Source organism: Phragmites australis, chromosome 3 (assembly GCF_958298935.1).
Source record: "Phragmites australis chromosome 3, lpPhrAust1.1, whole genome shotgun sequence".
Taxonomy (NCBI): domain Eukaryota; kingdom Viridiplantae; phylum Streptophyta; class Magnoliopsida; order Poales; family Poaceae; genus Phragmites; species Phragmites australis.
The window spans coordinates 45,510,520-45,523,773 of NC_084923.1; the positions used below are offsets into that span (position 1 = coordinate 45,510,520).

Sequence of the window (13,254 nt, forward strand, 5' to 3'; positions counted from 1 at the left end):
GCACTAGTCGTCTACTGCAATGAGTTTTACGTCTAACTTCATGACATGCTCGACCTTAGCTTCGTCGTATATATATGCTGATCGCGCAATTCTCAAACTGAAAGTCACTTGCACTTGTACTTTTGCACTTTTGAATAGACTACTCAGAGCTGAACATATAACAAAATTGCTGAAAAGGACATAATCTTGTATGGCAGTTAGCTAAAGGTCCATTGCTTGAATTCCTTGTTTTATTGTCGAAATATCCTCTCTTTGTTCCTACACTCACTTTGCGTCTACTGGCAATTACAGCATCAGAGATAATAAACGATTTTTCTAGATGAAAGACAAGAGTACATTCGTTTTACCTTTTTGCAGAAAAACATGGAGCTTCATTAGTTACCCTCAGTGAACCATTACATTCCTGATCAAGATGCTCGACAGATGAGGTCAGGCAACGCTCACCACCATACTGCACTATGGCACATACGCTTTGCTAACCGGGCAACCTTATGCACTACGACATTCTGCTCTCTTCTTATATATCTGAACAATACTTAGCAATCAAAACAGCAATCCATCCCCTCTTGGATGGAGTCTATGTCCCTGTTTAAAATGCAGGAGTTAAACCAGTTGCTTTAGAAGATACCCTACAAGATCAAATACATGCCAAAGGACTCTACTATGGTATGGTCAGTCATCTAGGGAAACTCTGCCGCCTCCAAGAAGCAAGATCGTCGGCTAGACTCCACAGCTCCCCCGTAAATCAGAAGGACGATGATTTTCCTCAAAACATCATATTGATTCTGTAAAACCAAGACTGAGAGAAAAGAAGACAGCAGGGCCGATGGTCCACGGTACCTTTCCCCATGGTGGCTGCACTCCGAGATCCAGGGTACAAAACCGGTGTATAAATAGCAGCCGCAACGCAACCCCTTCTCTCGCCATCAGCAGTGGCCAGCCGCCTTCCCCTGTGCTGTGGATCTCTGCGCCATTGTCACCACTCGCCAAGTTACCACATCCATCCGCCCACAGCGTTGCAGCATCTCGTATAGGCTGTAGCACCCTGTTCTCCGATCCTACCGGTCTTCTTCCCTGCTGCAAAGCCTGCGGCGCGACGCTCTCCGCTCCAAAAACTCCAACGCCTTTACCTGCCTCCTCCCCCTCCCCCTCCGGAAACCCGTCGCTCTGATCCAAAAAGAAAGCGGCAGCTGCTAGCTAGCTGAGCTCGAGCTCCTAACCTGGTCTGTCCCGCGCACACAATCGCGCCCGCCCTGTCTAGCAAGCTAGAGAGACGCCTCCAGTTATTGCACCGGGGATATCGCTGCGGAGTGGGCGGCGGATAGCTGCGCTGCTACTCCTTCGTGCGTGTGGGAGAGAAGTAATTGTGAAGGAGGCAAGCACGCAAAAGAACGCCCTCGCCTCCCGCGCGCGCCCTCACGTGATTTATACTTGCGGCCTCCTCCTCTTTCCCTCTTGCAAGCACCAAACACACACTCAGCTCCTCTCCTAGCTAGCTCTACCTGCTCTCCTGCCCTCGTGGCAGCTGCCGCCAAGAAAGTGAGGGTGACCAGCCGCGGGAGAGAGATGGTTGAGGCGGAGGCTCTGGTGGTGAGGGAGTACGACAGCGAGAGCGACCGCGGCGGCGTGGAGGAGGTGGAGCGCGCGTGCGAGGTGGGTTCCAGCGGCGCCGGCAAGATGTGCCTCTTCACGGACCTCCTCGGCGACCCGCTCTGCCGCATTCGTAACTCGCCGGCCTACCTCATGCTGGTACGTACGTACGTGCTCGCTCTGTCTGCTCTCTACTTGCGTGGTGGCTGCAGCACAGGCCCAGCCAGATGCAGGTGAGCTGCTGGGCTCGCTCGACCTACCACCTGTCCTCCGCCCCGGCCCCCGATGCCTCCCGCCCTCGTTTCCTTTCGTCTCGTCGTGTTTCGTTTCGTTCTTCTCGTTCGGGCGTGGGTCCCGGCTGGAGAAACTCAACCAATTAATGGACTGCCCGAAACGCATGTTTGAACCGCGCGGATACGGAAAGGTCGCGGAGACAGCAACCGGCGGTGGGGAAACCAACGGCACGGAGATCGCCGGACTCGTCCGCGGCTGCGTCAAGTACGTCGTCTCCGGCTCCACCCGGGCCAGGGACCCCATCTACACCAAGGTCGGCTACATCCTCGGCCTTCGTGTGTCGCCGAGCCACCGGTACGTACGTGCAAATCCAAGAAACGTACCATACTGCTGTCATGGCATTAGTTGTACCATTTTTTCTTATGTAGTACTGCGAATGTTGTTTTCAAGAATCAAGAGAAGAAGGGAAACGGAAAAGATTGTAACTTGGTGTTGCCGTTGCTGCTCGTTTTGCTGCAGGAGGAAGGGGGTGGGGAAGAAGCTGGTGGATCGGATGGAGGAGTGGTTCCGGCAAATGGGGGCCGAGTACTCATACATGGCGACGGAGCAGGACAACGAGGCATCGGTGCGGCTCTTCACCGGCCGCTGCGGCTACGCCAAGTTCCGCACGCCGTCCGTGCTCGTGCATCCGGTGTTCGGCCACGCCCTCGAGCCCTCGCGGAGCGCGGTCATAGTGCGCCTCGAGCTGCGGGAGGCCGAGCTGCTCTACCGCTGGCACTTCGCAGCCGTCGAGTTCTTCCCCGCCGACATCGACGCCGTGCTGTCCAACGCCCTATCGCTCGGCACTTTCCTGGCCATTCCGGCGGGGTCGCGGTGGGAGGGCGTGGAGGCGTTCCTGGCCTCGCCGCCGGTTTCGTGGGCCGTGCTGAGCGTGTGGAACTGCATGGACGCCTTCCGCCTGGAGGTGCGCGGCGCGCCACGCCTGATGCGCGCCGCGGCTGGCGCGACCCGGCTGGTGGACCGCGCGGCGCCGTGGCTCAAGATCCCCTCCATCCCCAACCTGTTCGCGCCGTTCGGGCTCTACTTCCTGTACGGCCTCAGCGGCGCCGGCCCGGACGCCCCGCGGCTCGCGCGTGCGCTGTGCCGCCACGCGCACAACATGGCACGCCGCGGCGGCTGTGGCGTCGTGGCCACCGAGATCAGCGCCAGCGAGCCCGTCCGCGCCGGGGTACCGCACTGGGCGCGCCTCAGCGCCGACGACCTCTGGTGTATCAAGCGGCTCGCCGACGGCTACAGCGACGGGCCGCTCGGCGACTGGACCAAAGCGCCCGCTGGGCACTCAATATTCATCGACCCGAGGGAGTTTTAGGTTGATAAAATGCACTTAGCCTTTAGGGTTTTTTCCTCGGCCGTCCGATCGCTCATCCGACGGCTCGTAGAGTGGCTTCCCAACTCAACATTTTGAGTTTCGAACATGCGGTGCATTTAGGCGTAATTTCCACTAGAATTTAGTTAAATTTCCTACATTTAGATTTGAATACAGCAGCTCTTCTGCTTGGATGGAAATGGCAGTTGCTGGTTAGTTGCACTACTACAAAATCAGCAATATATGTCGGATCCTAATCAGCCGACAGTGATAGTGCTTCAGTGTTGATCCATATGTCTCGCAAGAAAAATCAGCCAATATGACTTACGAATCAACAGTGACAAGTGGAATCGCTATCAGCTGATAAATTGGCAGTGATATCTTTCACTGCCGTTTTATAGTATCAATCGGCAGTGAATGTGCGATCGGACCCGAAATTTCATTCCAATAGACTTTTGCTCGCAAAAACTCCCGTACGGTTCTCCTTCTTATCTCTCACGTCCGGCTGACTCCTTAACCACCCACATCTGGCTCTCTCTCTCTCTCTCCTTTATCCTCCCCATCATCTTGCTCCTCTGCACCGGCCTCCTCCCCACCGGCTTGCTCCAGATCTAGACATGAGGAGATATCGGCTGGGGTTAGGGCGTGGTGGCACGTGGAGGAGGCGCGCGCCGCACCGACGGTGGTGGCCAATTATGGCATTGCTCCATAGCCTTGGCCCCGGCGTGGCTCTCCTCCTCTCCATTGGCTCCACATGGCCTCCTCCTCCCCCTTGGCCCCAGCGGCGGTGTGGCCCTTGGCGGCGGCTCATTTTTTGTTTGTTTTCTGAGTCGGCAAAACTGCTGGTTTGACAACAGGTAGCGATTGTACTCCGACTATCGCTACCCGTTGTTCCCTGTCAACTCTAAAAACGACAATAAAGCTAGCTTTGAAGCCGACAATAAAGCATGTTTCTGTTATAGTGTTCTAACCGGTTCTTAGTACCTTCTCCTTTTGTGTCATTTTCAGATAACTAGACAGGTTTGTTAGATTTGCTTTTTTTGTTGGAGGATATATGCATCCCATTCCCCACAATAGATGCTGCCTGCGATCGATCTTTGGGATTCCTTGCGGGGCATTGCTGATTCGGTGGGGGCTTTGATCCGGTGCCGAATCTGTGGTTGTTTGGGTTCTGTGTACGTGTGATCAGGTGGCTACTCCACTCCCATCCAAGATCGACGAGATAATGATATGGTCAGGGGGTGAGAATATAATCCTGAGATTCTAATTCTGTACACTTCACTTTGTTTTTTTGTATGGCGATTCCAGAAATTTCAATATTTGCTGGTTGGCTTGCTTGGTCTATAGAGAAACCGTTGTTACGTAAAATTACCATGTCACGAGTAAAGCCATGGAGCGATTGACCTTCCTTTGGAAATGATTGACTCCGTACCATGCAGGCGGTACTATGAGTGCGATAGACAGCAATCAAGATTAACTCGTTGTGCGTATTCATAGTACCAACTGCATACTTATAGCCGTATGATGGGCTATCTTGATTGGTTGTGAAATTGTGTTGAATTGTCAGCTTATGAACATTATTACTACTAGGGTAAGTATATCCATATTATTTGCATCCGATCTTAAATATAAATCTATATAATCTTCTCCAAATACACCAAATATAAGTCCATCATAATTCCAATGCATCATGTTATTTCACTCTTTCATGTTCGTTACAAATTAAATACACCCTAATTAATATGGTAAAATTGTCACACATCTTAACTCTAGCAATAATTAATGGATAATAGGCCCATTGTACCCTTCAACTTAACCTTTGTGCCTAAATTCTAATGGACTTATATTTGGGATAGAAGGGATCAGTTGAATTAGCCACCCTTATCATTTGCCGGATAATCGTTAGTTATTGGATACTTTCATCACATATACGCTATTAAATACCGAATCCAATAAATTTAGACTTGCAAAGTGATAACATATCACAGGGACGCGAGTACGAGTGTTCCAAACATGAGCAAGGAGTTTCAACATCGTCCCCTAGCAGACGATGCATGATTCCCGGTCACGGCAACGACCTAGCAACAGCTACAAGACTTCACCGATCGAGTCACACGACTAATTGACTTGACGAGCAGCGGACTCGAATGCCGAAACTATTTAGGACAGCAGCGTGAAAGGAGATGCCGGGCTTGTCAGGTGATCCTTGTTGAGCTGCCGTGCGCCACATCCAGACCACGTTTGTCGTCACTCGTGTTCATAAGCGGATTGACTAATAGGGCGAGGTAGGTGGCCGCCCTGTCTTTCTAGTGGTGCGGTCTTCACGTCGATCACTCTACACTGTATTTTTATTCCTAACAGTACCGATTCATGGCTGAGCAGTTGATTTTGTCCTACTTATATTTTTAGATTAGATCCGCTAGCTCGTGTTTTCCAACAAAATTCTAAACGAAAGGAGGCGGAGAAAGGCTAGCACAGCAGAACGGAATGCTGTGCAAGCACGGTGAACTCCTCCTGATCCTAGTGCCATCACATCGCGACGTGCCATCATTATCTAAAAAAAAATCACATCGCGATGAGGCATAACCAGAATTTAGCCACACTGCTGGTTCAACTTTTACAACATAAAACTAATATCAAAATATCATATTGAGTTGGATTTTTACGACCTGAAATTACCTTGCCTAAAATCCTATGCCCCCACCTTAACATGTGATTAGTTACGCCCAAGGCTCTCTAGCCATCCGACGTGATACGGCGACAATGCCATCTCTGAAATTAATTGCACCGGCCGACGTCTCGGCGCCATACCGACGCGAGGGCGTCGTGTTTGGTTAAGATCGGTGTTTTGACCTAATTGGTCGCTCAAAATCACCCTAGTCGCTAACTGCTCAATAAGTACACCTCTATTGGTTATCTCCTATGGCTATCTTTTATTTCCCTCGACATACTCTTTAAAGATTTTGTTTCCAATTTCGCATATCTCACAATATTTAGAGTTATCTTTTATTTTCTCTCCTTTAAAAACTAGTTCTTAAGATTTTTCTCCACGTAAGTAAGATTTTTCTCACATCAGTTTTATCTCCACCCCGCCCACTTCTCTTCTCTCTATATATCACAATAATAAGAGCTAGTTGCTATCTACAATCACTAAAGTTATCCTAATCGTAGTGTTTCTGCAGCGAAGATGTTCGTAGATATGGAAATGTTTGATCATCTACTAATAGCAGCTCCAGAAGCTACTCCATGTAGCTCGCCATTGTCAAATTTCACCATCGGCTGAGAAAACGAGCCTCCAGCAGCTACATCATGCAGCTCGCTATCCCTGTAGACTGGCTATCTTGCCTTGCTAGCTCGGTAAAAATAGCGCCCCTCCCTACTTGTTATTGCTATTGTTTCTCCTATGCACATCGGTGGAAGGAGAGAAAGCAGCAAGTTGACCAAAATGCTTCAAAAGTTCACTATTCTCCCCTCTCTTATAAATTCAAAAGGTGAATTTCTAAATCTCCTAAAATCACATTGATTTTTGTGCTTGTAAAATAAATAACAAAGAATCCATTTTAACCGGTTCCAACTAAAAACTCTTACAAATTTAAATGAAAATTCTCCAAATTTAACTACTCTTTACTTCGCTTGAATTTTTAGGGCATAAATTTAATCCAAAAATCAGAAAAAATTAATAAATATCTTTTAGCGTGGATGGCTCTACTGATGATACTTCAAGAATGGAGCTACGCCTACCTCGATCTCGGTCTTGTCGTCTAGCGGCAGCTTACAGATGGCGAACTCTGTTCAAAGTCACAGAGGCCTTTTGCATGGAGCTAGCGGTGAAAAGCCAGGTCTACAGCCTTAGTGCATGTGGCATGATGTAACTCGTGATGACCTTACATGCACAAGTTGATTCTTGACCGTGCCGTTTATGAAAACCGAAAATGTTAGGACCAATTTGACTAGACATATCTAACTGTGGTGAGATGCTCATTACAATTGGGTGCATCCTCTCACGTCATGTCTATCAGCACATATGATTCATCGGAATCGGATCCACTGACTGGTGAAGTCAGGTGACTTCGAACATCTATAGACCGTTGGATTATAGATGGATGGATCAGATGCACTGCTACAGTATAACGGAACAGTAAAATATGTACAGTAAACTAACAGAACTGTTGCTACAGTATTTATACTACAGTAAATCGGCGTCAGAGAACTGTTCATCTACTCACGAATTACTGTTCACTCGTGACTTCATCCCACTGAAGTCAGGGGATCCGGATCCATGATTCATCATGCCTTTACACGCAAATATATCTATCAAACTAAAGATACTCATATTTTATAGACTAGTTTTGATACTAATTGTAAAATTGAGATAATCTTTCTATACCTTAAAAGCTAGCTAGTGAGGTTAAAAATGCTCACTACTTTTAAGTTAGATGCATTTGACTTTCACAACGAATATAAGACTATTTCAACCTTATGTATTTTGTAAGTTTGACCATGTATTTTTCTCTCCGGTACCAGCCGTTTAGCTCCGCTTTCAACTGGACATGAGAGGGATGGGTTGCTTTTTCTCGAGGGCACAGACGACACTTCGACATGTTGTCTCGGCTCTCGCTGCCACCTTCAACCTTCGTCAAATATTTCTCCAATCCCTCGCTTCCATGCAAACACAACAGACACGAACCTAGACTGCCTAGACGCCGGCCACTTGCCGATCTGTGGTTCCGCCAGCTGTTGTCCCTCCTGCCGCTACAGCCAGGACCGGCCCGACGCTCCTGATCGATCCCTAGCCCCTGGATTTGCAACGCGGCCCCTTATCAACAGATTTTTGTGGGTCCTAATTTCGAGTTTGGACCATATGGAGCACACAGAGAATCGATCCAGCGCTCTGCCGACCATACGAGTACGACCTTTTCTGCAACGTTAGGGTGGCCATGGTTTCATTTACTTGCAATTTGTATCATAAGACCATCCAATCGGTAGAATACTTTTATGAAGGAATTTTTTTCACTTCAACGTCTTAATAGTTTTTCTTCACGGTTTTTGTTACAGTTCTCGTCATAAAGGGACTTTTAAGATCATTCCTTTTAAAATATGATTCTCACTCCTTTTCTTTCACGAATTATTTTGAAGGAAAGTTGTTAGAGGTAAGAAAAAAATAAAAGGAATAAAAATAAAAAAGAAAAAAATAACGAAAATATGATTGGGATAGCATCTTCTATCTCAACAACGTACGAGAAGAGGATCTTGTTAAGATCATATGCCGCCTCAGATCTAGTACTGCATTATTCGGCAGCTAGAAGAATCCATTTCTGATACAGTGAAGGCCTTTTTATCTTCATCTACAGTGACTTCGATGCATGCTACAGTATCTGAGAACATGATACGTATATTACAAAGAAATTCAAGGGAAAAATAAGAAGGCCTACTGGATGGCGATGAAGCCGCGCATTTTGAGAAGACCAAATCGTCACAAGAAATGTGTTTATGACTAGTGGATTGAGGTGTTAAAATTGAACTATGGTGTACCATAACTCTGCTTGTGAATCAGATTGTGACGCATAAAGTTCCAAACCTAAATTTTGTTTGACAAAGAGTGTTCTTACATTACAGAAACGCAGGACCAAAATATCCTCAATAACCAAAAAATAAAAGTGCAGCTCGAAGACCCCCCCCCCCTCATGTAACCCATTACTGCAACGAGATGTCGGCATTTTTTAGGACGTCACAGAATATTCTATAGAAATTACAAGCAAGAACAAAATCACTAGAAGATGTACCTTTAGAAAATCACTACGATAAAACTTTCGCGTTGCTTAATAGAATAATATAATCTTGTAAAGCCGGGTAGCAATTTGCCTCTAGGTCTACTATTTTCCATGTTTCAGTGCTGCTTTCTTCATTAGCTACTGTTGTGATATTTGTGCATTTCTTGTTTCTTTTCTCTTCCTCTTCTTGTGATGCCACTAAGGCCATCACCATTCATATGCTCCACCTTGCGAATCCATCTTTTAGCGCCCTCTAGAATTTTAGAAGCCGGGAACAAACTCACGACTTCACGGAACATGAACTCTTTTTTTTTTTTGAGAGAGAGATGAACAATACAAAGACACAATCATGTTGGTACCGGGGCCAGAATTTGTACTTTCTTTATCAAAAAATATCATGTGGTGACAAGGTGTGTAATATTTATATCTACCCGCAAAAGCTAATTCATAATAGGTTTTTACTAGAGGATTCAGAAAATCTATTATGTCCTATTTAAAAAACGTCTACGGGTTCCTATTTCGCTCTCTCAGCGTTCTGCTCTGAAAATTCCACTCACGCTTACGTTCCGCTTCGCTCCCCCTCTTACGCTGCCACGCCCTCGCTCCCGCGCGCCGCTCGCTGCCACGCACTTCCGCACTCCAGCATGGACCCGCTTTTCGCGTGCTGCCGCTCGCTGACAGTGTGAAGCATGTACATGGAACTAGTAATACAGAATGAGATACATCCGTCTCTACGCACCGCTACTCGTAAGAAGCCCATAACTGGCCCAGTAATCTGACTCTACAAGACAAAACTAGTACGCATTCATGGCCCATTCTGTTCCCCTAGGAACTCGTAGGCGTCATTCCTCCGAGGTACAAAGATTGGGCCAATCCTATTCTTTTACTTCCGTTTGGAAACCCATCTGGTGGTGACTGGTGACTAGTGAGCATGCTCTGCCTGTGAGCCTCGCCGATTCAAGCCAGAGACAACTCGATGTGGACTCGTAGGTCTGAGCCGACAGCCGAGACTTCCTAAAGGATTTAACGCGCCCACAGAATTTCATAGGGAACGCAACGAAACGTAACTCGATCGATCTGGACTGGCGCCCTGGCGGCCTCGGTGGAAGTCCCGTGGCAGCGTGAGGATCGCGCTGGGGCGCAATACGAATTGCCAGGGGCGTCCGGGCCGAAATGGCAGGTGCCCAGACCGTGTGGCGGCACCGGTTCAAATGATCGCGCGCGGCAGCCCATGTTGAGGAAAGCGGCCCCGGCAGAAGGTGAGATGAGCCTAAGAGAGCTTTTATTTTTTTCTATATTTTATTTTTTTAATATTTGCAAAATTACATGGCCATTACAACAAATTGCAAAAATAGCCTATTATTGCCTGTTTATCGGGTGAGATAAAGACCTCGTCTGATAAACATATGAGATCTTGTAAGTTCTGCTGATCAAAAGATTAAAAAATACAAAATATATGATCAGACCACGTCCTTGCTCTCGCCCACTGGATGGGCTATCGGCTCGTCCATGCTACTTCCTCGTGTTGTGTTGTGTTCATAAGAACTCGTGATTTTATCTGAGAGCACATGGGTAGTTTAAAAATTCTAAATATTTTTATGAGCTAATTATAGCTCACTAGCAATCTGTTTTAATTGGTTTATCCAAAAATACTAGACCAATATTTAATTAAAATTCTCTAAAGAAGCTTACTTTTATAACTTTAGTAATTTTAATGCCTCAAATAATTTTCCAAAAATCAGAAAAAAAATCACTAATATTCTTCACATATTATGTAATAATTATAAAAATATTTCTAACCATAAGTTATTAGGTGAAAAAATAAGTTCCTTTTAATACTCCATTTATAAGCATTTTTATCATTTCATATGATATTATCTTTTTAATTCAATTTGAATTCTAACATGCACAAATTCATCCAAATGTTGCACAATCAAAGGGTAAGTTTACTAAAAAAATATATCATAAAAAATGCACCAAATAACCTAGGGTAAATTTACTAAAAAAATCATCAGTGCAATATGGTATAAACTAATAGATAGTTAAGGTAGATACGTAATATACGTACATTTAAAAAGTATAATCCTGAAAGATAACTGATATGGCTTCATAAATCACAAATTTACAAGGTAGGATAAGGATAACTTATACGTATAATTTACATAAATAATTGAAAGAAAAAGGCTAAACAAAATAACAATAAAACAACTGAAAGGATTTGAATTCAATGCCTAACTTATAGTTAGACTAAAATAATTGAGACATATATATAACACATGATAACCTGCAAATATAATTACATGTATAATATATAAGCTCCTTACTATTGTACAGAACCATCTTACTACCTACAAAAGCTATGTTCGAATCTTAGTCAAAGTTTAATCAATAACTTAAAGCTTGTGTGAGCCATTATTATACCAATGGAGGCATAAGCCTGTTCTTTTTTTTCACCGGGAGAGATCAAGGTATTGATGATCTTTTTCATGATGACCAAATAACCAGGGTAAGTTCACTAAACGAATTTTACATGAAATGATAAAAATATATACAAATAGAGAATTAAAAGGAACTCACCTTTTCACCAAATAAATTAGGGTTGAGAATATTTTTATAAATTATTACATCACATGAGAAGAATATTAGTAAATTTTCCTGATTTTTGGAAATTTATTTGAGACATTAAAAATTGCTAGAAGTTATAAAAGCAGACTTTTTTATAGAGAATTTTAATTAAATATTCGCTTAGTCTTTTTTTTATCAAACCAATTAAAATAGGTTACTAGTGATGTCTAGTTCGCTCATAAAAATGTTTAGAATTTTTAAAATATTGTTGTACTCTCAGATAAAATCATAAGTTAAATAAGAAAGAAATAGACACATATGAACACAACACGAGGTAGTAGAACGGATGTGATGCTCGCCCGTTCAGTGGGCTAGAGCAAGATCTCACCCGTCCAGATCTTTTGTATTTTTTAATCTTCTACTTGATGGGGCCTACGGCGAGACTTTAATCTCGTCCGATGAACAAGCGACCGTAGCCTACTTTTACAATTTTTTGAAATGGTCATGTAATTTTATAAATATTGAAAAAATAAATATATAAAAAATAAAAATTAGTGTGATCGGTGGGCGAAGCAACAAAAGCGTGTCCAGCCCTGTGCAAATGCACGGCCTTGGCAGAGCCGGGGCAAAGCTATAATGCATTGTTGGATCAGGTTGGTGGAATTTCTTAATTTTATATTTTCTAATATTAATATTTAAATAAATAGATTTCTGATGGAAAGATTTGTATAAATAAACACGGTAGTTGCAGCCCTTTCAAAGGATGGTTAGCATGCTAAGATAACACGGATACCTTTTACTACCCTGTCAGAGGGCGGTTAGATCTCACCCCTGAGCGCAGAGCCCATACTGCCCCTACCCACCCACTCAGAGGGTTGGTAGGCCCCCCACGAGCGTCCCCCTACCGCCTTCTAAGAGGTCACTTAGGGCCCTTGCCGCTCGTTCATGGGATGGTTAGCTTCTACCGTGCGCCCCTCTCCCTCCCAATATACTATAAATAGCTTGAAAATCAGTTAAAATAGATATTTAAATCCAGAAAAAAAGAAAGAGATGGGGACAAGAGGAGAGGGAGGCAACGCAACGAAGCCCTACTATTTTTGATCTGTGGATTTAGGATCTCGGTTTTCGATAATTTTTTTGACTTATGTTTTATTAGTAATTAAAATACCACTAGATCTAGGGTTTAGCGACGTAATAGTAGTTACATTATAAGAGACCTAAAGTTTAGCAAGGTAATCAAAAAATGAGATTTTTCTGTCTTTTGTAGTATATTATAAATATCTATTTCAATATGGTAGGATATTCATCAGATATATAGTTGTATTTAGAGTACGATAGTTTCGATTATCTAGATTTTATAAAATAGTGATGTAGATAATAATTATAGGTAATTAGAAACTGTATTAAGTATACGGAGGTTTAATTAGTTTAAATTTGTTAGTTTGCTTAGGAGCAATATTGATTATAGCAAACCAAACATATTGTTAGGTGATCATCGGTTCCGGTAATTTTGTCAGAGTTTTGATAATCAGAAGTATAGTTTTTTTATTAACTTTGGATATATTTTTGGATATTTCTAGGGATGTCTGATAAACTATATTTTCATATATATTATGGCGAATGTCATATTAGTTATGGTCCTAGCGGTATAGATCTCTCTGAATTTCAGCATGTTGTCAAGAGACTTAGTAGAGCCGATGAGAGGATTATAGTGGGCCTGTGCAAGTG

General features: G+C 44.2%; 1 protein-coding gene across 1 annotated transcript; it reads left to right on the plus strand.

The window, feature by feature from the left end:
- The first annotated feature begins 935 nt into the window (after positions 1 to 935).
- Positions 936 to 3,488, plus strand: LOC133911257 (probable N-acetyltransferase HLS1-like). Its single transcript, XM_062353456.1, has 3 exons — positions 936 to 1,749; positions 2,015 to 2,178; positions 2,344 to 3,488. Exons 1-3 carry the CDS (start codon positions 1,567 to 1,569, stop codon positions 3,191 to 3,193), a joined length of 1,197 nt encoding a protein of 398 aa, XP_062209440.1. The 5' UTR covers positions 936 to 1,566; the 3' UTR covers positions 3,194 to 3,488.
- The last annotated feature ends 9,766 nt before the right edge of the window (positions 3,489 to 13,254 follow it).